The sequence below is a fragment of the Alnus glutinosa genome, chromosome 10, assembly GCF_958979055.1.
Source record: "Alnus glutinosa chromosome 10, dhAlnGlut1.1, whole genome shotgun sequence".
Classification (NCBI taxonomy): Eukaryota; Viridiplantae; Streptophyta; class Magnoliopsida; order Fagales; family Betulaceae; genus Alnus; species Alnus glutinosa.
The window spans coordinates 8,757,661-8,784,654 of record NC_084895.1 but is presented as its reverse complement, the minus strand read 5'-3'; the positions used below and the strand labels follow the sequence as shown (position 1 = coordinate 8,784,654).

At 38.6% G+C, this 26,994-nt stretch overlaps 2 protein-coding genes across 3 annotated transcripts in view; both read left to right on the top strand.

Moving 5' to 3' along the window:
• Positions 1-26,298, top strand: part of LOC133880205 (uncharacterized) — a 53,911-nt gene extending 27,613 nt beyond the window's left edge. For both annotated transcript variants that reach the window (XM_062319107.1, XM_062319106.1), the window contains 6 exons: positions 1,940-2,422; positions 2,521-2,670; positions 23,872-23,970; positions 24,227-24,274; positions 24,428-24,836; positions 25,544-26,298. In XM_062319107.1, coding sequence (XP_062175091.1) covers positions 1,940-2,422; positions 2,521-2,670; positions 23,872-23,970; positions 24,227-24,274; positions 24,428-24,836; positions 25,544-25,601 — 1,247 coding nt within the window. In that variant the 3' untranslated portion in view covers positions 25,602-26,298. The remainder of the gene's footprint in view (positions 1-1,939; positions 2,423-2,520; positions 2,671-23,871; positions 23,971-24,226; positions 24,275-24,427; positions 24,837-25,543) is intronic.
• On the top strand, positions 25,637-26,152 carry LOC133878991 (ankyrin repeat-containing protein NPR4-like). The gene has a single exon (XM_062317545.1). It carries the CDS (start codon positions 25,637-25,639, stop codon positions 26,150-26,152), a length of 516 nt encoding a protein of 171 aa, XP_062173529.1.
• Positions 26,299-26,994: the final 696 nt, after the last annotated feature.

Below are 26,994 nucleotides of genomic sequence, written 5' to 3'. Positions count from 1 at the left end.
AAAATAATTATAGACTCCAAACCAACACAACAAAACAGATAACCAAATATGTAAAGCAGTAAAATAGTTAACACAGATATTTGGTTACGAAGTGGAAACTCTTTGAACTCAAAGAGAAAAACCCATACAGGGCAGCCAAACCCAGAAAGTCAACTATAATGAAGAAACAACGAATTTTACAAGAAGTTCGTTCTCGCAACACCTTTGCAGTAGTTACTCTCTTAAATTACAACAAGCGACCCACTTGTCTGCTTCTCTCCCAGACCCTTCTTGAGAAATCTTATTGATCTTCCTTTACAGGAACTTCAGTTAGCTTCAATGGTTGACGGTTAAACAAAGAAAACAAAAGCATCACTTTAAGAGAGATACAAGTCTAAAACCTTCTCTTAGCAAAATGAATTAATTCTATACTTGAATCCATAAACAAAGATTGCCTTGAAACACCTTTAAATAACCTTTAAAAGTGCCCTAAAACAAGTTAGGAACAGTTTCATGGGCGGCGGCTTCCGGACAGGCTAACGCGTGCCGAACACTAATTAGAAAGAAAAATTTTCAGTACATCATGTCCGAATAGGTAACCCTATTGTCCGGACACATACATGAAATAAACCTTCTCGGGAAGTTGTGTCCGCTAGGTGTCCAGACACCTTAGAGAACTGGCACTCTCAGGAAGTCACGTTCGCTAACCTATTAGAACAGTTTGCAGAACAAGAGGATCTCTGGAAGTTGCGTCCACTGGTGTGGGTTGTGTCTGGACACTGAAGAAATATCTTGAATTCTGAATGATCTGAACACCAATTTCTTCAACAAATAAATAACCTTTTGTTACATGAATGCAGCCAATATAAAAAACTAACACCCTTCGAGTGGATCAACTCCCTAGAAGAGTCCTAATTCCCCTCTCAAAACTTCTCCCCATTTTTGTCACAATTGTCAAAGTGGGAAAAACTCAAGCAAACTACTCTCCATCCCTGGTAAGATCATACTGAGGCTTTTGGACATCCTGACAAGGAGCCTAGAAAGGATCATTTTTCCATCTTGAAATAAGTCTTTGAATGCTTATGGAGAAACCATAAGATCATGATCCACGAACTTATATTGCACATGCCCCAAAGCCTTAATTCGGGATTTGGATCTGCTTCTTCAATAACTTCTTCTTGCTGAGATATAGAAGAGACATTAGGGGCAACAGGTGCAGCAGCAAAAAGGGAAGAAGAGCCAGCCTGAGAAGAAGAGGGCTGAGAACCAATGGAGTTGATATTCTTCTTGGATTCAGATTTTACAGCAGAAAACCGATCGAAAGGTGAGGTTTGTGGTCTCTTGAGATTGAGGAACCTTAAAATGAGTCAATAACTTGCTTATCACACAACATAAGAAAGGGCAAGATTGTTTGAGTTATAGATTGTAGCAATGTGATCGATGATGAGTGAGCTGAGATCAATCGTGCAACCTTTCATCAAGGCATGCAGAAACAACGCTCTGTCATATATAAAATTAGTGCTACCCTATGTCAGACAAAAGGTTGCACATGATAATTATTTTAGGCTCGAGCAATATGACCTTTCTCAAGCAGTTGCACACTTTGAGGTATTTGGATCTAGGCTTCCAACTTCCCCAAAGTTCGTAAGGATTTTTACTGGTTTTCTTATAAGCTACCTTATTTTGAATGTGACAAGCCGAAAGAATGGTCTCTTTGCTGAATCTAACAAGGGTTTGATTACAATCGCAATTAAATGGAGAATAATCTTACATGGAAAATATAAACTCAATATATGAAATATATTCTAACACTTTTAATATTCAATTATTTGTTTTTGCTACTCCATTAGATTCCGAAAAAACAATGAGTAGTAACCTCATATATTATGCCTTTTTGTTCACAATTTTTATTTTTTAAAGTTTTGCCCCACACATAAAATTTTCTCATTCCCCCTTGCAGGCAACATCAACAAAGACCTTGTTCCATATGAGCCTTTGCATACGGCTATCAACAATGGTAACTGGGATGCTGCAAAAAATTTCCTTAGCCGCCACAAAGATGCAACGAGTGCAAGAGTTTCAGTCCATGGACGCACTGTTCTTCACGTGGCTGTCTTTGCAGGACATACAGAAATTGTGGAGGAGTTAGTGAAGTTAATGTCGGAAGAGGAATTAGCAATAAGTGATGAGTATGGTTTGACAGCTCTAGCCCAGGCTGCTATTCTACAAAATACTAGCATGGTACATTGCATGCTTACAATGAACACTAACTTGATTAACATCCCAGACAAAGAGAATCGTATTCCACTTATAACGGCTCTAGAGTATGGAAATATAGAAGTGGCTCGCTATCTTTATTCCGCCTCTCTGCAAAATCATCAAACATTAAGCGACATTGATGCTTCCACGGTTCTGACCCGGTTCATACTAGTCAATAATTTTGGTAAGATGTAATTATTCAATCTTCTTTTTTCCGATGCTTTGAAATATTGAATAATTTCCCTTTGTTATTAATTTTGTCTCTACCGTACGACACAATAGATGTTGCTCTGCACTTGCTCCAGCATTGCCCACGTTCTGCTATTGTTCCGAACATGTATGGTAACTCTCCTTTGAACGCATTGGCTTGGAAGTCTTCTGCATTTTCGAGTGGGAACCAGCTCGTGTTTTGGAAAAACTGGATCTATGCCTGTATGTATCATTCTGTTTCTTATTTGCATATTTCATTTCAGTTTCTTATTTATGCCTTCCTGTATGTCCCTCCGAATTTGCATTCAAGAAAAATGAGTAGGCTGCATAATATAATATTTATAATGTTCTAAATTATTGAGGATTGGTGTCACATCTTTAAGAGTTGAGTTTCTTTTTTAATTGTTTGAAAATAAAAAGACGGTTTCGTTAATTAAATTGTTCTATATATGAATATGAGGGATGTGATATTCTATATATTTCAATTTTCTCGACCTTAAATATCGATGAACCCTTCCTCTTAACTATCCTTTAGAGTTTCATATTGTTACGACGACGACCTCACACCAAACTTCCGATAAAGGAAACCTGAAAAAATGACAACAGTGAGAGTTAATCGCTAGAGATGACGGAAGAAACACCTTCCACTAGTAAATTAGCAAGAGTGAGAGAGAGGGAATCAACGGACAAATTGTAGGTGAAAGGTTCAAGAGTGAGCATACCTGTAATCGGGATTTCTCTACCTTTATAGAGTTGTTGTTCCTATCTCCAATTGGTAAGGAGACTTGATTTGGTAAAAGCTGAAGACCAATGTCAAAGGTGAAGGGTCCCCGATAAATTGTCTTCCTTCAGTGAGATGTTCCTGCGGATCCTTTGTGTATTGAATTAATCATGGATAGGCAAGGTAATAAAGGATAGATTTTGAAAAATATTTTAGACCTCAAATACTCGTCTAGAGGGGGTGAATAGGTGATGTGCAGCAACAATTTTCAATTAAAGATTATTATGTAGTACAATTCATTTAAATACAAAACCACAACAATGATAACCAAGCAATCACAACACACAAGATTTTTGTTGGCAAAGTAAAACCCTTTGAATATTTTAGAGTAACCAAACTCAGAAAATCACTTTACTATAGAAGAATGAGAAAATTATAAGAAGTCTATACTCGGAAAAGCTTTGTAGATGATTCTCTCTTATACAAGACAAACGAGCCACTTGCCTGCTACAACTTATTGACAATTCTTCCATTGATCTCCTTAATCGAAACTTTAGGTTTGTTCTTTGTTGAAAGTGTTGTTTGAATAACACTCCAAGAGATTAATTAATGAAAGTAAGACTGTCCTCTGCTTTAAAAGTCCTCAACGGCTTCAGAAAGTTCAACACTTTGAAAGTCGTGCATAACAAGCCCTTATATAATGGTGAAGACCTAAGTCTAGTATAAATGGGGAAGCTCACCTTAAAAGGCATTTATGGCTAGGCGGGCCATGCATCGAGGTGGATTAGGATCCTCTCAAATTATTTTTTCAAATTTGAGAGAATTCAGATAAGTAATTTTGAGAGATCACTTCTGGAACCTACCTAACCAAATAAAAATTGAGTTGTCCAACCACTTATCTGGTCAAACGGGTCCCATAATAGGTCTCTTACAATCTCCTGCCCAAATTATCTCAAATTCCAACAAATAATTTAAGAGGATCATGATCCATGGACCTTCACAATGAGATAAGTGTGCCTCCCACAGATTTTGAGGGGGCAATATTGAGAAGGGAATAGAACTCTCAAGCTACCTGGTGGTGCCACGTCCGCTACTAACATAAAATGAACCTTCGTACACCCAAGTGGTTTGCGCTTGTTTAAAAGATGGATTTTGAACATAGGAAGCTCACCTTCAAACAACCAACTTCTTTAACGATCAAAATTTGTGATGAGAAAGCTAAGCACTTCCATGACATGCACGAGAGCCCTTTGGGAGACAGCGCTCAAGGCAATTTCTAGGTTTAATCTTGATTTGTCGCCCATCACCAAATGATACCCAGGGTCAAGGTAGCAGGGAAGGAAATAACCCATCATGCCTCAACCGTATTAGGGAAATCCAACAGTTGAATATCAAATGTAGAAAATCAAATAGCAACATCGGGTACTTTGAGAGAAGATAAAATATTGCAACCCACGTGGGCCACTACTTGTTTACAGACATTTGACATGATAGAAACCTAACAGGCGACCAATTGAATCGCAAAGATCCAAGCTTTGATGCAATGATACCTACCTAAAATGTAGTAGAACTGGAAAGCCACATAAATGCTTGAGCATAGAAGGAGCACAACCTGTAATTTCAAATTTTGTTGAAAAGAAATAAAAGCTAATTGCTTTTGCTCCCTCTCTTGTTATGCATATCCCTGACAATTTCAGGCAAATGACCCTCGACCCCCTCCCTGTTAGTCTGGGTCCACAAGGCCCGGCCATCGATCAAGATCCTAAAGTCCCTCTTTGGAGGAGGGACGCGGCTTTCGAGCCTTTCCTTTTGTCTTGTGATTGGGTAAACTCCTTTGAAAGTAGTATGAAAAATAAAGATGAGTCCTAAATAATCAACCGCAACCAAAATATAACAGCAGTAAAGAGATAGACACAAATATTTTGGTTACGAAGTGGAAACTCTTTGCACCAAAGAGAAAAACAAGATAGTAGTACTCACAATACCCATGTACAAGTCATACCTTGAACTCTAACAAGTACCTATACTTGAGTGCCTCTCTACCAGACCCTATCTAACGAGTTTTTCAATACATCCCTTTAACTAAAGCTCCACTCTAGTTAGGCTTCAAACGATTGGACAAATACAAGACAAATACTCTATAAGAATTAGAACATCTAATAATATTTGCCTAAAAACCTTCTCTTAGCACACTGGAGTTCTATTTAGAATTCTTACAATAACACAGCCTAGAAGACCCTTTAAATAGGCTTTTGAAATCCTAACTCTACTCAAATTAGGATTTCCATACGCGGCATCCAGACCTGACTTCTAGCGTCCGGACTTGCAACTGTGACTTCATAAAGTTACTGAAGCGCGTCCGAACTTGAAACCCAGCGTTCAACCGATTGCATAAAAAGTTCCTCCGTCCGCAATCTTCAGCGTTCGAACTTCTCTGCAAACAGGAACCTACTGACTTCAACGTCCGCTAGGTCATCCGGACTTCTTCCAAACTTGAACTTATTGACATTGCCCTTCACTGGTGGCATTAGGACATGGATAGAACTCTAAGTTTCTGAGCTAGGTGTCCGAAATGTGGCTTCTGGTCTTCTGGGAGTCCGGACAAGTTGTAAGGAAAACTGACTTTTCTGACTGTAAAGTCTTTAGAAACTTTCCTTCTTCAGAATCTTGCCTTCTTAGTGATTATTTTGTGCATATATTTCCTTATTAAGCACTTTTCATATTGGAATTAATATTTTGCAGTAACTCTTCTTGAAATGCGGTGTCCGTATTATGGAAGTCTATATTATGGAAGTATTTTTGTCAAATAGAATGTAGCCCATTAAAATAAACCAACAAACTCCCCCTTTGGCCATTCTGGGACAAAAACGACTTGTACAAAAAATAAAAAATACTCTCCATTTTTGTCTCAAAAGTACAAAGGGTAAAGAGAGTATGAACCACCAGTAAAAAAAAACAATGATAATTTACAAAATTATAAAAAATATCCGGAGTTCAACAAAAATAGCCCAGAAAATAAAATATTTATCAAACAACAGATAAAATAAAATAAGTGACACAACACTTAATCCTGCTGATCTTCAGGCGCCAAATAACGTGGAGATGTTTCTATGTTGATATTGACCTGCTCCACTTTGGCTTCTATCAGCTGGAAACGCTCTTCAAACTTCTGAAACCCCTCAGTCATTTGGGTTTGCATGGACTGTAGCTGACCAGTAATCCAATCCAGTGCACTCAAAACTGCATCATTAGGAGGAGCAGCCTGTGAAAAAGAAGCAGCTGAAGGCTCTGGCTGAGCTGGTGGAGCTGGATGAGCTAGCTTTTCTGAGTCCATGTGCCACTGGAGCTGATCATTGGACTTCATGACCGTATGCTTTCCAAAAGCTCATTCAGGTGTAGCTTCAGGCTCATAGGAGGGAATGTCAGTCACAAACCTTTGGCAAATCCTAGTCACCAAACATCCATAGGGAAATGCCATCTGACTTTCCTCCTACATCTTTATCATGGTCATGATGATGTGTTTGCATAGGCAGAAAGAAACTCCACGGATGATAGCATACAGAAATCTGGCCCTTCTAATAGTGGGATTGCTGTTCTTGGAGAGCGGTTACAAATTCTGCATCATAATGCAAAGTAGAGGCCGGTGAGGAGACTGCAGCCAGCCAATTGGAATATTCTTCATTTCTTTAGTCCAAACTTGGGTTCTCTGAGGATCAAAGCACATTTGTAAGTCTTCAATAGAGGGGGGATCCACGTAATCTGTGAAAGGAATCCCAAGAGTAGGAGACATCGAGATGTGGGTCACTACGCTGATGAGAGCATGATAAATTCTGATTTTATGTCCGCACACCTTTGTCTTTAGAACCAGACAGCTCTACACAATCTGAACAATCTGCAGTTTCACATAGAATTCTCACTCAAGTCTAGGATAGACTTTGTTGGATGTGAACATGCTTTGCCAACCATGTTCCTGAAAAACCTGGTTGATGAAGTCAAAAGGGGCGACCATGACATCCTATCAGATAACAGCCCGCTCCATCACAATTGACCTTGTCTCTATTTTTTCCTTGGCAGTAGCAATCTTCGCTTTTGTTTTCTTACAGAGTCGGCCTTAAGAGTCACTTTCAACAACGAAAGACATTTTCCTGAAAAAAAATTTCACAGAAAAAATATCCCAAAACACTGAATATCCAAACCACAATATCCAAATAAAAAGTCAGACCGAAAATTGAGGCTGTTTAACAATCATGTGATATGCATGTCTTAACAGTATGACCAAAAAAAAAAAAAAATAGCATAAGCATGCAAAATTAATCTAGTCCAATAATAATTACACATGCAAAACTTAATATTGGACAAGCAAAAATATCAAGTGCATGCATGCAATTATATGCCAAAAATAAATTTTCAACCCCAGCAAGCATTAATCTCAAGCAAACATTCTCAAAATAATCCATTATCCATAATCCCTTAATTCACATAAACATAAACAAATAATGAAAGAGAAGAAAAAGGGCATACCTGGAATAAATATTGAGAGGAGATAATGCAGATAAGACAAAAAGGCACCAAAATCTCGAGAAGAGAATGAGAGAAATCGAGAGAGAACAAACGAAACCTTAAGGAAAAATGAGAGTGCGGCGGTTCAAGAGAGAGAGCGAGGGTTTTATAAACCTGGTACGCCCGTCCAAACGGTAAACTTATACGTCTGGATCGCAGTTTGTCAAAACAACATTACCGCGCGTGTCTGGATGCGAGCCACAGCCATTCAGACGCTTCACACAGAAACTCTAAAAATAGGAGAAAATAGTAGAAACTCCAAAACACGCATGTATCTAAAACTAAGAAATCAGTCAAATTGCAAATAAAAATACGCAAACATATAATTGAGAGTTCAGTAATTTATAAGCTAAAAATTCATCTAAAGATATGAAATTTAAACAATTTACTCAACACATGCTATGCGTGTCATGTGTGAAAGCTTTCTCAATAAGGCAACATGTTTACTAATAAGGTTTCAAACAACTGTGAAAAATAAAAACTCCTAATTTAACGTGATTGTGTGTGTGTGATCAATTGTACAACAAAATATTTAAATGCGGAATTTAAAAAAGACATATTTTGTTGACGAAGTGAAGACTCTTATCAAGAGAAAAACCACTCCATGGCAGCCAAACCCAGGAAATCCACTATTCAGAAGACAAAGCTAGTTACAAAGCACTCGTACTCACATACCTCTAATGCAGTAGTCATACCTTTAACTCTGACACGTACCTATACGTGAACATCTCCCAACCAGGTCTTCTACCAGAAGGGGTCTTCAATGGACTCCTTTGGCTTAGGGCTCCTCTCTAAACTAGACTTCAATGGGTTGATCAAATCACACAATAAAAACCTTAAGAGTGCTAGCAAATATCACTATTTCCGCCTACACACACTCTCTTAGTACACAAGAATTCAGTACCGAATTCATTAAAGAATACATGCCTAGTGACCTCTATATATAGGCTTTAGAAAAACTAATAAATCTCTAATTTAGAGTGCTTTGGGCGGCGTCTGGACTAAGATAATGGGCTTCCAAACAACAAGCAGCAACCAACTTTTTTTTTCACACGGTCTCAAGCGTTTCTTCATTAATCTTGAGTCATCGCATCCAGATGGCATAGCCCCACCGTCCATACGATTGCATGCTGTCTTCACTGTTCACAACCTTTAGTTTGTTGTTCGGACACCTGTGCGAATAGGTGCTCTTAGGAGTTGGTGTCTGCTAGGCTGTCCGGACACTTGTGCGAGCATGAGTTCCTTGTGGTTGGTATCTGCTGAGGTGTTTGGACACTTCTTTGAACATTGATGGGCGTCCGGACGATAACTAGGGAATCGACTTTGATGAGCTGTAAACTACGCAGAAACTTCCTTGGCTCCAGAAATTGCTTTCTTGATGCTTGTAACGCTGATATTACCATATTAAGGCTCTTTCTAATTTGGAGTTAAACTCTGAATATTTTGGAAGACTCTGAATAGTTACGACATCCTTTTTCAGCAGTACACTGATATGGTAGTGATTTTGTCAATAGAATACAGCCAATAAAACTAACAAACTCCCCATTTAGCCATTATGGGACAAAATTCACTTGACCAGTTAAAAATACAACCCCGATCTAAAAAATTAAAAAATCTCTCCCTTTTGTCTCAAAAGGACATAGGGTAAAACAGAGTATGAAAAACCACAGATATAAAGTACTAAAATTCAAAACAATAAGGATAATGATAAAGTGTCTCAACAGTAGTTCAAATAACCATAGGAAGAAAGAAAATCCTCAAGGCACCAAGTCAAGTCAAGCTGGCCCTCTGGCATCAAGATACGGAGAATGTTCTGCATATTGATCTGAAGTTGAGCCACTTCGGCTTCTAGCTCCTGAAGCTGAGTATGCAAAGACTGAACACCTTCTGTCACTTGAATTTGCAAAGCCTGAAATTGATCATTCGCAGATTGAAATCCACTTGTCAACTGGTCTGCAAGATGAGTGAGAAGATTCACCATTGAACCTCTAACTGGTGTAGATCTGAAGAAAGATGCTACAGAAGGCTCTGTAGGAGTTGGGGGAATAAGCTCATCTAAATTGTGAGACCTTTGGAATTTGAGCATATGACTTCAACAACAGCTTGTTTTCAAAGTGATCCACCTGTCGGATACTGTGCTGGGAGCCGCTGGATGGCATATTCTAGAAAAATATTTAAACAAAAATATTTTCAAAAATACCACCACAAAGAAAGATTAGATCCTGTTAGTTCCAAAACAATTGGGGTATTATGACGGCTGTCAATTGGATGCCAAAAAAAATTACAAAAGCAAATATAGCAATCCAAATGGCACAGATATATCAATATCAACCCAACACATAGACATAATAGGATTTACATGCACAATATCTCAAGAAAAAATTCCAATTAATAAATATTCCATTATTCTAAAAAGCATAACAACTTAAAAGAACAATGGAAAACAAAGAAAATACAATGGAATGAGAAAAGATGTGCAGAGAATGTCAAAATCTATGGAGAAATATGCGAGAAAACGCATAGAACATGACATGATAAATAATAAAAAAAAATGATGTGCGGCTGGCCAAGAAAGTAATGGGATTGCAATCGGACGTGTTACTCACTTGTCTGAACAGCACACTGCCAGATCATCGATCGACAGAGGCGAGCACGTTTGGACCAAAGTTAGCTGGAAGCTGAAATCAGAGGAAAATTTGCAGAAAAATATTTTTCCCTAAAGTTAGCTTCAGAACACGCATGTATAAGAAATTGATAAGACAGTCAAATTACAATTTAAAAATATGCAAAGATATAACTGAGAGTTAAGTATTCAATAAGCATGAATTTCCCCGCATATAGAAATTTTAAATAGATGACTTAACTCATGCTATGCGTGTGTGTTTGTGAAAGCTTTCTCCATAAAGTATGATATTCGCTGATATGATTTAGAACAACTGAATTTTCTAAACAAGAGAGAAAAATTTAATGTTAGATCAGTCACAAGTCAAACCTTATCTTATTAGGGCCTAGTCACCCTCATCTGATAAGCTCCCCCGACGATGCAACACTTTTCTTTTACTTAGTTCGTTAGTGACCATCTATTTCTGCAATGATTGGTCCCTGATTGTTTCTATAAGGACAAGTTCAAGAATATATTTTAAGCACATTTAGTAGTGGATCTTTTCAATCCATATTTTCTGATTTTTTAATGCTTTATTTATTACTTGTGCTACAACTTAGAGCGAATGCTGAGAGCGAACCCGAGGATAGTGTGGTCGAATTCGCCCAATGAAACCACAATGATGGCAAGTAGGAACAAGCCTTTGAGATGGTTGTCTTCTATGCGTAAAGAGCTTGAAGAGCCTTCCATGACTAAATATGTCAATTAAAAACTCATAAGATATTTGAAATGCTAAATAAAAGAAACAAATCTTTTGTATTGCATCTCCCCCTTTTTTTTGTTGAAAAATAAACACACAAAATAAAAATAACAAAAACATACTTTTCAGAGAATCGGACTAAGATACCAAAGCCTAAAACTAGCATGTAAAGAAAAACAAACCTGTCCTTCGAGGGAGGTTTGATATTACCAGAAAAGCAGCTGTCTGACGTGCTTTTTCTGTTATCCTCGTGAAAACCTGCTAAATATTCTCATAAAGTAACCAAGAGAAGTATGAGGATAAATAGAGTTCCAAACAGAGATGCAAAGTATGAGCAAAAATATATGGCAATAATTGCAAGATACAATGCATAGAACTCGATATGCTCTAGGATAAGGAACCATGACCCTAGGCATGCCATGTACTCACCTACCTCTAGGTGAGTCCACTCCTCCTCAAGGGGTGAATGGTCTCATCCTTCCTTAGCCATACCCTTTTGACACTAGGTGCAGGGTTGTAACCCTTGTCAAATTTGTCAAATTGGCTCAGGACATTTTTTATCATGTTGATAACCCTTCATAAAGGTTGTTATCTCTAGGCTCACTACGCTTCAACTTGAAACAGTTGGCATTGTTATGGCCAGTCTTGTTATAGTGACGGCAAGTGGGAACAAACTTTTGGGGGGATTGCCACTTTTGCCTAGGAGCATGATGAGTCTCGGAAGATCAAGTAAAAGATTTACCTTTCTTTGGCTCTTGCTTCTTGATCCGAGAGCGAAACGGAGGACAGTGTGGTTGAATATGCCCAATGACGCCACAATGATGGCAAGTACGAACAAACCTTTGAGATGATTGTCTCCTTTCCGGAGGGACTAGTCATGGAAGTCTTCGGTTACAACCATTGTGACATCTTTAAGCTCTTTACGAGAAATCTTAGAGATTTAACTTAATTTCATAAGATCCTTATAGAAATCATTATTAAAATCATTCTCAAATAACTGAGAAGAATTCTTAACAAAATGAGTCATGGATCTCAATCAGGAATTTAATCCAAACACGAGTGAACCCGCTCTGATACCAATTGCAAAATAAAAATGACTCCTAAATCAATAGCAACCAAACACGCAACCAAAATATAAAAGCAGTAAAGAGATAGACACAAATATTTTGGTTATGAATTGGAAACTCTTTGTACCAAAGAGAAAAACCACTCCTGGGTAGCCAAAACCAGGAAATCTACTAATAGAAGAAATAGCTAGTTACAAGATAGTAGTACTCACAATACCCTTGCAATAGTCGTACCTTGAACTCTAACAAGCACATATACTTGAGCGCCTCTCTACCAGACTCTGTCTGAAGAGTTCTTCAATAGATTCCTTTAACTATAGCTCCTCTCTAGTTAGGCTTCAAATAGTTGAACAAATACTACATAAATACTCTAAGCGAATTAGAACATCTAACAATATCTGCCTAAAACCTTCTCTTAGCACACTGGAATTCGATTCAGAATTCTTATAATAACATAACCTAGAAGACTCTTTAAATAGGCTTTTGAAATCCAAATTCTACTCAAATTCGGATTTCCATAGGAATTTGGACTTGCAACTGCGACTTCATAAAATTACTGAAGCGCTTTAGGACTTCAAACCCTAGCGTCCGAACGGTTGCATAGAAAGTTCCTCCGTCCGCAGTCTTCACTTCAACATTTGGACTTCTCTGCAAACGGGAACCGACTGACTTCAGCATCTGTTGGGCCGTTTCCTTTTGGAAATACGATGTCCCTGTTATGGAAGTGTTTTTGTCAAACAAAATGTAACCAATTAAAACAAACCAACACAGTTTACATGTTAAACCTATATCAGGTGACGGGGTCCCCTCCAAGATTCAAAACCCTTTTTTGTGTAAGACTATCAAAAGGCATACCCTTACCAAGGTGGTGGGATTTACTAGCTTCCGAGCGCTTGTCCTCACAGTTTTGACTCGAGAATTGAAACTCCTCTATCATAAGACTGCTGAAAGGTATACCCTTGTCTGGTATTGGGGTGTCTTGATTGAAGTCGAACCCTCTTTGGCCTTGGACTATCTAAATTCATACCCTTGCTAGGAGGTTGGATTTTGCATAGAATTACATTACCTAAGAAAAACCTAGCCTACTCTTAGGATTTTAGTATCACGCAAGCTTTAACGTTCAATCGCAACCCGAAGCTTAGACGTTATGGAAGATTTTACTTTGAATCAAAACCCATGGTCAAAGCTTGAACCCAATGAAGAGAAAGAAAAATGAGAGAGGTGCGTGAAAGTATGAGGAAACATGGTTCAGCAACTAAATCAAGTGTACAAGGCCTTATATAGGCATTTTATTGTTTTGTTGTTCAAACTGGAAAAATTCCAGTTTGAACGCCTAAAATTCTATCTTATACATTCAAACTCAATGAATTTTGTGCATCTAAACATCGACGACACCATGCATTCTTGTCAGGTCTGATTTTAGGGTAACTTGATAAGCTAAATTTCCCACTCTTTTAGTAATCTTGAAAGGTCCAACAAAATGAGGGATCAGTTTTCCTTTCCTCCCAAATCTTAACTCCCTTCAGTGGGGATATCTTAGGAAACACCATGTCACCTACTTCGAACTCCAGCATACGTCTCTGGTTATCAATGTAACTCTTTTGTCTACTTTAACTGGAGGCCATCCTATGTTTAAAAAAGATTACCTTTTCCCAAGTGTCTTGAGTCATCTCTGGTTTCAACAACTGTCTGTCACCGACATTGCTCCAGTACAAGGGCTACTAACACTTTCTGTTAAGGAAATGTTATCCACCTACTCAATCAAAGGAAGCTGCCGAGAGAATTCTGCAGCAAATCATGCTGCAAAAGATCGTGTGCATGTAGCTCCAGCTCATGCAGCTAATTTCCCCAACTCATGCAACCAATCACGCAGCATGCATACACGAAAGGAAATGCCTCAGCTATACAAGGCAGCCCACGCAGTATATCCAGCCCAGGAAGGAAAGTACAGACAGCAAAGATCACTCACTAAGGAAACCGTTCTAATACAACTATACAGATTATTTCCAATATAGAATAGCTTGATTCCATACGCTGTAATCATCATTAATCGTTTTCCTTTTTCCATCATGTATTCTCTCTGTATATATTGAGATATTCATCTCATTGTAAATCATCGATCAATACAGCAATTCAATACCTTTCAATTTCAAACTTGGTATCAGAGCCAATATTGGCTAACCCCTTTTTCGATCCTACCACTAAGCTTCCCATCCATTGCTTAAATGGCTTCCTCATCTGCAGTCTCTGCCCCTTCATTTGTTGTCCCCAACATCACTTCCTTGGTGACAACCAAGCTTGAAGGTCCAAACTACATGAGTTGGACTACTTAGTTCATTCCTGCCTTAAGCACACACGATTTGTTGGGCATCATTGATGGTTCGGTAGTTTGTCCCTCCAAGTTTATTGTTGATGCAGAGGGCAAATCCACATCTACCATAAATCTGGATTTTCTGGTATGGCAGAAAAATGACCAGTTTGTACTGGCCTGGCTGAATGCAACTCTCTCTCAGAGGGTCTTGTCCATGGTCTATGGACTCTCCACAGCACAACAGGTTTGGGCTCACCTTGCAAAAAGGTTTACACCCACCTCTCGGACTAGAATCACCAGCCTCAGACGTCAACTCCAAACCATAAACCAAGGCTCCAAAACCTGCATAGATTATCTCCTTACTGCCAAGAGCCTAGCTGACCAACTTGCAGCCATTGGCAAAGGAGTTGACAATGAAGATCTAATTTCCTATGTGATTGGAGGCCTCAACCCTTCATATCACACGTTTGTTACAACTTTCAGTTATGGCAATCGCGATACAGTAGTCCCATTTGAGGATTTCCAAACTGAGTTGCTCAACTATGAACAACTCCTTGAAGTTCATCAAAAACCTCTTCAACCAGATGGAGGTTAGTTTGCCTTCCATCTTACCAGACAGAAAAACCAAAACTTTCCCAAGAAATTTGGAGCTCCACAATATGGTCGGCACCTACCTTGACTGTCCCATCATCAGCTTTTTTCTGCAGGCTCTCAACCTTCCCAGCAGCAGTCATCTACCTCTCCCAAGCATCCTGGCAACTTCCAGTATGGGAAACCTTCTTCTTTCCCTGCTTCCCACAATAGGCCTCCATGTCAGATTTGTGGGAAGATCAGTCACCAAGCCTTGGACTGCTACCACAGGATGGATTTTGCTTTCCAAGGTCGCCATCCTCCTGTTCAATTGGCCGCCATGACTGCTTACACACCTGCCCCTCCTGAAGTTGAACAACCATGGTACTTGGACAGCGGTGCTAACCATCATGTCACTTCTGAATTGGAGAAACTCTCACTGCAGCAGCAACCTTACCAGGGTCAAAATTGTGTCACTGTAGGGAATGGAGGAGGCTTGCAGATTGCCAACACTGGTTCTTCACTCATCACTACCCCTACTTCTCAATTTTATCTTCACAAAGTTTTACATTGTTCTAATGCCTCAGCTAACTTACTCTCTATCCAGCAATTTTGCAAAGATAACAACTGTTATTTTATACTAACATCTACTCACTTTACCATTAAGGATATGTAGACCAAGGAGATACTCCTGCATGGGCCGAGTGAAGCAGGTCTCTATCCTATCTACCTCAAGCAACTCCAATCCAATAAGGTCTAGTCCAGAGCTCCATTTCTCACTTCTGCAACCTTCATTTCTCGCTTCACTGCCTTCCTAGGAGTCACTGCCCCGGCCGATATCTGGCACTCTAGACTTGGCCATCCTTTAGTTTCTGCTTTAAATAAGTTATTCAGCAATCCTTGCTGCCTTGTACTGGCTCTACTACACTTAATAAAATTTGTGATTCTTGTCAAATCTCTAAAAGCAAAAAAATTGCCTTTCATGGACTCTCATCGGGTGTCCACACATCCTCTTGAGTTAGTTCACTCGGATGTGTGGACTTCCCCCTTCTTATCTCAAAGTGGTTGCAAATTCTATGTCTTGTTTATAGATGATTACTCCTAATTTACATGGCTTTATCCCTTAAGACAAAAATCTGATGTTCTTCCCTGTTTTGTGAAATTTAAAAATCTTGTTGAGAACATCTTCTCCTGCTCCATTAAACAGCTCCAAACTAACAATGGAGGAGAATATGTGTCTATGGCCTTCAAGTCCTTCACTGACAGTCATGGCATCCTCCACCGATTCACCTGCCCCTACTCCTCGGAACAGAATGTTATTTCTAAATGCAAACATAGACGTATCACAGAAACTGGTTTGACCCTCTTGGCTCAATCCATCTTCCTTCCACTTATTGGGTTAATGCCTTCCTCACAGCCGTGTACTTGATCAATCGCCTTCCCACACCAGTTTTAGATCACCACTCTCTTTACTTTAAAATCCTCCACAAACACCCTGATTACTCTCCTCTCAAAATTTTCGGTTGTGCCTGCTACGCTCTCCTTAGACCATAAACCCCTCACAAACTTGCCTTTCGCAGCACAAGATGTATTTTCCTTGGCTACAGCAGCACCCAAAAAGGCTTTCAGTGCCTTGACATGCAAACTAAAAGGGTTTATATCTTTCGTCATGTTATCTTTGATGAATTGCAGTTTCCAGCCCATGAGCAACCTGCTTCTAGTGCCCTTGCAGTGGTCTCTCCTCCAAGTACTGCCTTCACACTTCCACCAGGTATCTCCTCTGTGCATTTACCCTCCCCTGCATCCCCTGTGCAATATCACCCAATGGATGTCCCCTCTCCTTGTGAGCCTCAGCCTTCCCCACCCTCCCCTACCTCTAGTCCTATTGAGACTCAGCCTTCCCCATCCTCCCCTACCCCTAGTCCATGTCCTGTGTTAGGCTCTGCCCTTTCCTCTACTCCCCTTACCATTTTCACTAACCCTAAAAGTCAAACTCCCCTGGCCTCTCCACCTAGTCTAGGCACTACCTTAGAACCACCAATATCCCCTATCTCGGCTCCTTCCCCTATTCCTGAGTCCCCCCTCCTTTGCACAGTGACTTATCCTTGGCTCTTGCCAATGCTCCACCCACTCATACCATGCTCACAAGGTCCCGCACCAACTCTCTTCATCCCAAAATTTTTTCAGACTACCAGCTTTACTCCTCTACCAAATATCTTCTCCTTGCTCTTACCCCACCACTCTTCCTGCCAAGCCTAAGACCTTCCAGCAAGCAGTGAAGAACCCCTGTTGGCTTGCTGCTATGCAGGCCGAATACCATGCCCTTATGACCAATAACACATGGATTTTATGTCTAAGGCCCTCTCATCAGAAGGTTGTCAGGAATAAATGGGTTTTCAAGCTGAAACAAATGGCTGATGGAACCATTGATAGGTATAAGGCTCAACTTGTTGCCAAAGGGTTTGATCAGGAAAAGGGTGTGGACTTCCATGAGACCTTCAGCCCGGTCATTAAGCCAGCCACAATCTGCTTGGTGTTAGCCCTTGCTGTCCACTTTAATTGGGTTATTCACTAGCTCTACATCTCCAATGCATTCCTCCATGGCTACCTTGAAGAGGAGGTCCTCATGGAACAGCCTAAAGGCTTTGAGGATCCCCAATTTCCTGACTATGTATGCAGGCTCCGGAAGTCCCTTTATGGCCTGAAACAGGCCCCTCGGGCTTGGTTCATGCACCTTTATCAAGCTCTCTTGGAACTTGGTTTCAATAGCTCGGCTATAGACACTTCCCTGTTCATGTTTCATATGCATTCCATACATGTATTTGTTCTAATCTATATGGATGACATCCTTGTCTCCAACAACTCTCCCTTTGCTGTTTCAGGTCTCATTGCACACCTCCAACGTGATTTTGCTGTCAAAGACTCGGGGGCGCTTTCCTATTTTTTAGGTATTCAAGCCACCCGGCTGCCACATGCTCTCCTTCTCAATCAAAGCAAGTATGTCTCTGATCTTCTCCAACGGACACACATGGATGGAGCTAAGCCTGCCTCCACATCATGCTCCACTGACAGAAAACTCTCCCAGTTTGATGGGGATCCTCTCAATGACCCTTCTGAATATCGACACATTGTGGGGGCCTTACAATATTGCACCCTCACCTGCCCCGACATAGCCTACAGTGTCAATCAACTCTATCAGTTTTTTCACTCTCCCAACACCGTCCACATGGTTGCTGCCAAGCGTGTTTTGCGCTACTTGAAGGGTACCTTGGCGTTTGGCCTCCATTACACTTGCGGATCCTTGCAACTCAATGGTTACTGTGACTCCGATTGGGCCGGAAGCCCTGATGATCGCAAATCAACTACCAGTTATGGCATTTATCTCGGGCCTTTCCTTATTTCTTGGGCTGCCAAGAAACAAGCCGTAGTTGCCAGATCGAGCACCAAAGCCGAGCACCGATCCATGGCCCTCACTGTTGCTAAAATGTATTGCCTTCGTTTGCTATTCCAAGAGCTTCGAGTTCCTCTCCTTAAAACTCCGTGTCTTTGGGTTGTAACCTTGGAGCTCTCTCCCTCTCCTCGAATCCAGTATTTCATGCTCGCATGAAACACATCGAGGTGGACTATCATTTTATTCGCGAGAAAATCTTCAACAAAGATCTCCTGGCTCGCTACATCTCTACTCAGTCTCAGCCTTCCGATATTTTCACCAAATGCCTGTCCAAGGCCCGGTTTCTCCTCCTTCGTGGCAAGTTGATGGTTGATTCTATCCCCATCAACTTGAGCGGGGATGTTAAGGATATGTTATCCACCTCCTCAATCAAAGGAAGCTACCGAGAGAATTCTACAGCAAATCATGCTGCAGATGATCGTGTGCATTTAGCTCCAGCTCATGCAGCTAATTTCCCCAACTCATGCAACCAATCACGCAGCATGCATACACGAATGGAAATACCTTAGCTATACAAGGCAGCCTAGGCAGCATATCCAGCCTAAGAAGGAAAGTACAGACAGCAAAGATCACTCACTAAGGAAACCGTTCTAATACAACTATGCAGATCATTTCCAATATAGAATACCTTGATTCCATACGATGTAATCATCATTAATTGTTTTCCTTTTTCCATCATGTATTCTCTCTGTATATATTAAGATATTCTTCTCATTGTAAATCATCGATCAATACAGCAATTCAATACCTTTCAATTTCAAACTCTTTCGTCCGTATAGCGCTTCGTAAGGTGGTATCCTGATAGTTTCTTGATAACTGTTATTGTTGGCGAACTCAATCAAAGTCAAATATTGAATCTAATTACCTTTGATGTCCAATATGCATGCCACTAACATATCCTACAAAATCTTAGTAGTCCTCTCGGATTGGTCATCCATCTGTGGGCGAAAAGGTAGTACTAAAATTCAGTTATGTTCACATCTCCTTCTGTGTGCTTTGCCAGAATCTGAAGGTAAATCTGGAATCTCGATTTGAAACCATTATTGAAGATACATTGTGAAGTCGTACAATGTTTTGGACAAAAAACCTTGTCAACTTATCCATTGGATCCTTAACCTTTATTGGAAGGAATTGTGCGCTTATCGTTAGGCTATCCACCACTACCTATATAGTGTCTTCACTGGTTGGTGCCCTCGAAAAACCGGTTACAAAGTCCATTTCTATCTCCTCCCACTTCCATTTGGGCATGAGTAGTGGTTTCAGCATTCGTACCAGCCTTTGGTTCTCTTCCTTACTTGTTGAAAAGTATAGAACTGCTCAACGTACTTGGAGATATCGTGATTCAAGTACATCTTCGTACTTTCTGGATGGATGATATACATCTTCGTTAATAACTTTGCATCTTAGCTCCCCCTGCCAGGCACGCATACTTGCTTGAAAAGGGTGAGCATCCCATTGTCCCCAAGGTGAAACTCATCTGCGTTACCTTCTTTGCGTTGTTGATTGATCTCCAAACACTATGCGTCCTCAACTTGAGCAGCTTCTATCCTTCCAAGCAATTCTAGTTGCAAAACGAAACATGCAATAAACGCTGGTTTTCCTTCTTCCACCACTTCTAATATCTTTCTTTCAAGCTCCGTAACTAGTTAGGATTGAGAAACTCCCAGAGCAGCTAACTCGATCGTTGATTTCCTGCTCAACGCATCAGCAAGTATATTGACCTTGTTCAGTTTGTAGTTGATCTCATAATCATAATCCTTGATTAGTTCCAACCACCTTGTTTATCTCATATTTAGCTTCTTATGAGTAAAGAAATACCTGGAGAGGTTAAGCACTTGTGCGTTGTTCCAGTGGACTAGAAGACGAGTTAGAAGAGGAACAAATACCCAGGTAAAAGCGCGAGCTCAGCTCAAATGGTGTTTTGAACGAGCCCGAGCTCGAGCTTGAGCTAGACTGAGCCTCTAGCGAGCCGAGCTTGGAAAAATATTTCTTAACCCAGCTCGAATAATTAAGGGTCCTATAGTCCCAGAATCCTAAAGCTAAGCTAGACTCGGCAATTACAGCCCTAAATTAAATATCAAGAAACTAAAATATTTATGAGTTTATTCAACACCAATCATATTAATCCATTGATAATAAGAACAACCACAATTATATTTTAATGAGTAATGTTAGGGAGCATCTTTTGATTCTCTTTTTATCATCCCAAAGTTGATATGGCTTCTAAAATCACCATTGTATCAAAATCTAATAGTGATCTATTCAAAATACGATGGTGGTTTTAAAAGGATAAAAATATGGTCCCTAACATTACTTATATTGTAGTACTTCTTCTTCGTTTTTTTTTTCTTTTTTGTTTTTCCTAAAAAACGATTATACATTCTACTTAATAAATTTAAACCTTAGAAAATTATTTTCAAAAAGCATCGTAATTAAATTTCAACAATTAAATAACGCCCACTTGAACCTTAAAATTAAAATTTCCCAAGTTATACAATGCATGCCAGTGTATCACATGCAAGAAAGCCTACCAATTGATACGAAATCTATGTGTATGATCGAATGGAAGGAACAAATCCCTCTAGGGTGGAAATCCGACGGACAACAAAGAGAAAATAAAGCAAGAGAAAATTAGTGTGAGATGATTATTACCTTCGGTGGGGATGATCTGATGTGGGATGGTCACACTTGTTGTGGTGTGATCATCCCTATGTCAATAGATTGCAAGTTCCCTCGCACTTTACTGTTCATCTTGTTTTTTCATGTTTTGTGTCTCAAAAAGGTCACGGGTGATGTAGTCTTGAGTGTATCAATAATAAATAAATCACTCGCAATAGAATAAATTTTTGTAGGATAGGGTCTATGTGAGGGTGTCGAACCTTAAGGACTGTAGGTACGTTGTTGTTAAGTTATTGAAATTAACTCCAATCTAATTCAGAAAAGATATTTGATTTCTGGTTTTATAATTGAAACTACATAAAAACAAAAAAGTAATGATAAGATAGTTTGGAGAAGATCATATAAGGAATTGATTTCATCACTAACATCATAATATTGATAAATTGCATTTAACATAGGAGTTTCACTTACATGAATGACATAACTCTTGTGTGTCTGTCAAGCAACCAACGATGTCGTCAAGAAATTTCTTTTATTAAGAAATAAGAATAGCTCATCTAATTTGGTTGGCACAGATCATCCACCTAACCACTAAGATGCGGTATGATAATTCTTCCCTATGTATGAACTATCAAATTTCTTAATTACCATACACGTAATCAAAGGGATAAGCATAACTCATCTTTCGACATGACATGAACTGTTCTACCTAAATTAAATTTACTAGGGTGTAGAATAATTCATCCTTTTTAAGCATGGCCTATCAAACCCTCTTGATTTTGTGTCCATTAAAACCGTTGTAAAACCATCATTCATACAATCACAGAAAATATGAAGATTGAGTTTAATAGAAATAAACAACTTTCTAAGACAAAATAAAAGGTTTATTAAAATTGAATATAAACATTAAAGTATCTCACGATTAAACAACCATCATTCATGTTCATATAATTCTCGAAGAAAAACACAATTACACGATAATTACTTGGAAAGGGCTAAATCAATATCCTACAAATGAATTAGCTGCTTATGGAGTTTCTGGAAATCATCTTTGCCAAAGAGAAAGTCATCCCAAAAAGCTACTGGAGCTTTGAAGAACTTTTCACCCTAAAACTAGCCAATAATCCTATTGATTTCTATTTTCTATTGTAGCATACCCTTAAAAGATGAATTAGATGTCTATTTATTGGGATTAGGAGAGCCTTAGAAGCTCTAGAAAACCTAGGAAAATCGTAAGTCAATCTCCAAGTCCAAGTATGACACTCAAAACCCAAACCAATGTGGAAAAGGATTTGAAGAATCTTTCCAAATTCGTCTAGATTTTTGGTCCTATATTGCAATGCAATTTTGGCACAGTAAACGTCCGAATTATGAAAAATCTATTAAGAAATATTTGTTGCCTTTTGTATTAGCGGTTGAAAGCCACTCATTTTATCACAGTCCTATACTTAAGTAGAAAGTTATGATTAAAATACAAAAACATGATAATTCTTAAGTCTTTACAAAAATAATAGATTTTGCTGACTTCAGCTTCTTGCAAACTCTGTCCTAAGCTTGGAACTTGATAAATTTTGAGTGTTTTTCTTCCAAAGTCTACAAAATGTAAGAAAACACAAAATATCAAACTATAACAAAACTAAGACATTAACAATTGTGAATTAAGTGGCTTGAATGTGTAACATTTAACACTTATCAATAGGTAGAGATGACGTCTAGATGCACAGGTTTGCAAACTTTGAATGACTAGGGCACACTCCAAGTGACACCCCTGCGGTTGCTAGGGCATTGGAAAATAGGGAAAGAGTATCGCGACCTAACCTAGTTGTTGGTCCAATGAACCGATCGACTTACTCTCAAATGATTCCATGTGGTAAGATGCCCACTCCTTGCATGAACGATTTTCAGATTTTAAACTATGAGAAGAATGTTGATCTTGAGCAGGCGAGAATTTTGAGGCATGGAAAATCAAACTTACAGTAGCCATAGACATGGAAAAGTAGGATCATAGCAGGCATGAATGTGCTAGAGCTCAACATGCCAGTGGGCTCAGGCTTACCATGTCGTGGGTTCCTGCCGGTGTCTTGATGGTGTGCTGATCGAACTCGAGCTCAAGATGCCAATGGGCTCGAGCTCACCATGTCATGGGTTCCTGCTGGTGGCCTGATGGTGTACAGAGCACGAGCACAGCATGCCAGTGGGCTCAAGCTCACCATGTCATGGCAGAATTTCAGAATTTCGCTTTGAAGCTTTTGACTGGTGGATTTAATTACGTTTTTCCTTTGCCTAAAAATGCTAAAAACACAAAAACCATAAAAAAAGAAAATAATAATAAATAAATTATATTACAATAAAACTAAAAGGCTAATATATGCGAGTTAAGGGGCTCGAATATGCAATATTCGACACTTATCAGCAAGATCATAGCAGGCACAAACCACAAGCAAGATTCTAGATAATATCCCTAAAATAATAATTTGTAGCCTTGGGGCATCCCCTATTAATATGGCAGCCAACCACGGGAAAGGCATGCCAATCCAACCAAATCAATTTTAATTTTAGTTGTTCTATCAATTTATTCTTTTATTTTATATGTTTTCTTATTGATTATTAATTTCGAGCAACAACCCAAAATTAATAGGATGGATATTAACTTACTAAAAGAAAGTTATATTTCATTTGGTAGATTGCATTTGTATGTTTCCTATGTGGTTTAAAGTATGACAAAGATATAGTATTCATTGGACTTGTTTGTACGTTGAAAGGTATAACCATTCGATCAGAGCCTTCCACCAGTGAAATTCATATAGACATCCCCAAACCAAATGAACAACCAAGTGATCTAGTAAAGATTAGCGGATCAGGTACGTCATCGTCCAAACTCCCTTTTCTTAACCATTTATATGTAACACTAAAAATCTTTGGGTGCCTTTAATGTAAGTGTACGTGGCGCATGAGCACGTACATGACGCACACCTTGTAATAGCTAAAAATATTTCATATTCAATAAGTCAAATTTCAAATAGTTTTCATACCTGATTAACAAATACTTCAATTTTCAATATTTAGCAATAATTTTCTAACTTGTTTATGTGAGTTACTTTCCTTTTCACTTTTCAGTGCTAGGCCTATTACGTCGGCTACCTTCGAATCTCTTTAAGCTCTTGGGTATATACATGATCCACTCGATTAATTCCATATCTTTTTATAAATATCGTCAACTTTCTTGTATTCTTCTTCAATTTGTTTTTCTTTTTGCTGATCAATCTATTATTTTATTTTAATCTAGTTCAGCTAATGACGTATTGATTATTGATGTAGGAATCAAGCAAATATATGAAATGAAGTTGCTCAATTACCAAGCCCGTAAACTTTTAGTTCAAATGTGTAGTGAAGTAAAGCAAATGAATGCTGATTATGTTAATGACGCCATCTTCCAAGCCATCAAGGGAGGGGTTATTGAGTTTATTGATGAAATAGTGAAAGTGGATCACCAGCTTTTATATACCACTGACACAATGGGAAGAAACATATTTTTTTATGCTGTCCTATATCGTCAAGCTAAAATTTTTAACCTTATATACCGGCTTGGTAAAGCGAAAAATTCAGTTACAAATGTTCGAGATTCATCAAAAAGCACTATCTTGCACATGGCAGCGATGTTAGAACCTTCCACTAAACGTGATCGCATTGCAGGTGACGCTTGCAGAGTGAAGTTCAATGGTTTCAGGTCATCATATCTCTTAGTCTATATTTTTTCTAATGTGATTACCCTTATAAGTAGGATGCTTCAAGTTATTTTACATCAAATGAAATTACTAGACTATAAAATAAGGCAACTTTTCCCTTTTCAAATCTTTCTTTTTTCATGGATCGAACCTATAAAAGTACATTCCTTATCAAGAGGAGAAAACTGAGAAGTTTCATTAGACGACAAGGGTAAGTGATAACAACCCTCATAGCTAAGAGATTAAGATGTCTTTGTTTCAGAATTGTTGTAGTATGTTAGTTATCCTTTTTAAGACTAAACTTTCACAAGAATATTGAAGAATTATATGCGTACGTACCTTGTAACTGATTAAAAGGCCTTGACTTAACTTGATGAATTTCAACTACGTACCTTCCATTAGAGAGTGAAAACCCATTATTCGACATTCATCATAAACATAGAATGAAGTTGAGTGTTGGCACCATAAATAAAATTGTTGTTTTCTTTTTGCATATTTCTAAAACAAGGATTTTCAATCGTATGTTATTTCAACAATATGTTATAGTTCATAGTTGTAAAAATACAAAACCCAATTCTTTAAGGTAATTTAGTATCTAGAAATAAGAGATTTAACAGATCGCAAGAGATGCCACAAAAGAAAGCATAAATTCATCTGTCTTATATATTTCTTCAAGTTCTAATTTCTAAGATTTTAGAAATAAATGCAGGAGGTGGAGAGCATTTGCAATCCTCTACATAGTGAAATTCGAAATGAAACAAAGATGACAGCTAGAGAACTCTTTAATCATGACCACAAGGACATGGTGAAGGGAGGGGAGGAATGGATGAAGGGCACTGCAACTTCTTGTACAGTTGTAGGAGCTCTCATTATTACCATTATGTTCACTGCAGCATTCACTGTTCCAGGTGGTAACGATCAAAATACGGGGTTCCCAATGTTCTCACATAAAAGGTTATTTACGGTCTTCATCATATGCGATGTATTATCACTTTTTTCTTCATCAACTTCAGTATTGGTCTTTCTGGGAATCCTTACATCACGTTATGCGGAAGAAGATTTTCTCGGATCCTTGCCGACAAAGATGATAATAGGACTTTCCACTCTTTTCTTCTCAATTGCAACTATGATGATCACCTTTTATGCTGGTATTTGCATTATACTACCCGGAAAATCATGGGTGACCATTCCTGTCATTTGTCTTGCTAGTGTTACAGTCATCCTATTTGGTTTTATGCAGTTTCCCATTATTTTTGACATGATCAAGTCAACATATGGGCCTAGTATCTTCGATAGGAAAAAGAAACATTTTTCTTAAGTAATTTATTTTAATAATTGGGTTACTAAAGACGATATGAGTTTAGAATGAAATTTGTGTTCATTCAGCTTGTGATGTATTAAGCATATTGGTCTGACACTGGTAATTGATTAATCATATAACCTTCGTAGATTTCTTTTTTCTTTTTTCTTTATATTGCCAATCGATTGAAAAACTTTTACCTGCAATTCTCATATGTAACATATTGATCGAGTACATATTTTCACCTTTGCAAGGAGGACAAGTTCGAAGGGCAATCATATTTATCATTGATATTAAGGATATGCAACAATTAATATAGATGACAATTTACAAAATTCCCAATTTATAAGAAAAAATAAAGAAATTGATGGATCTAAATTTTTGCGTATTTAATCTAGTTTTTTTTATTAGTGGATATTTAATGTACGAGTGCTCACCTCCCTCTTGCGGTTCTCAATTTTTCTTCTTGTAGTAGGTGTACGTTGTTTCATGCAGATCCATCTCTGTACAACTACTACTCCATCAAACCGCTTACTTAATTAGGCACCCCTTTTATTGACCAATAGGCTAGGCCATTCATTTGCCCCTAGATCTGCTTCTTAGGCTTTTATAGAAACATTTCGGTATTTGGCTGTGTTCAATTCATACAGTGACTGAAGATAAACCCTATCCACTTGTTCAGGGAGACCCACAAATGAAGGTGAAAAATGATCCAACCCATGTTAAAAAGATCCAAACTGTTTACTCTCTCTCTCTCTCCGTCATATCTGAACTCTTTGAAAGCCTATCAATTTCCATCTATGCGGGCTAAGACATGAGGCCTTAGACTTTTTTATTTGAAAAGAAATTACTTCGCGTCG

What these genes read in the sequence shown, in the direction of transcription:
- LOC133878991 (XM_062317545.1), top strand. Translation starts at nt 25,637, where the DNA reads ATGGTGAAGGGAGGGGAGGAATGGATGAAGGGCACTGCAACTTCTTGT.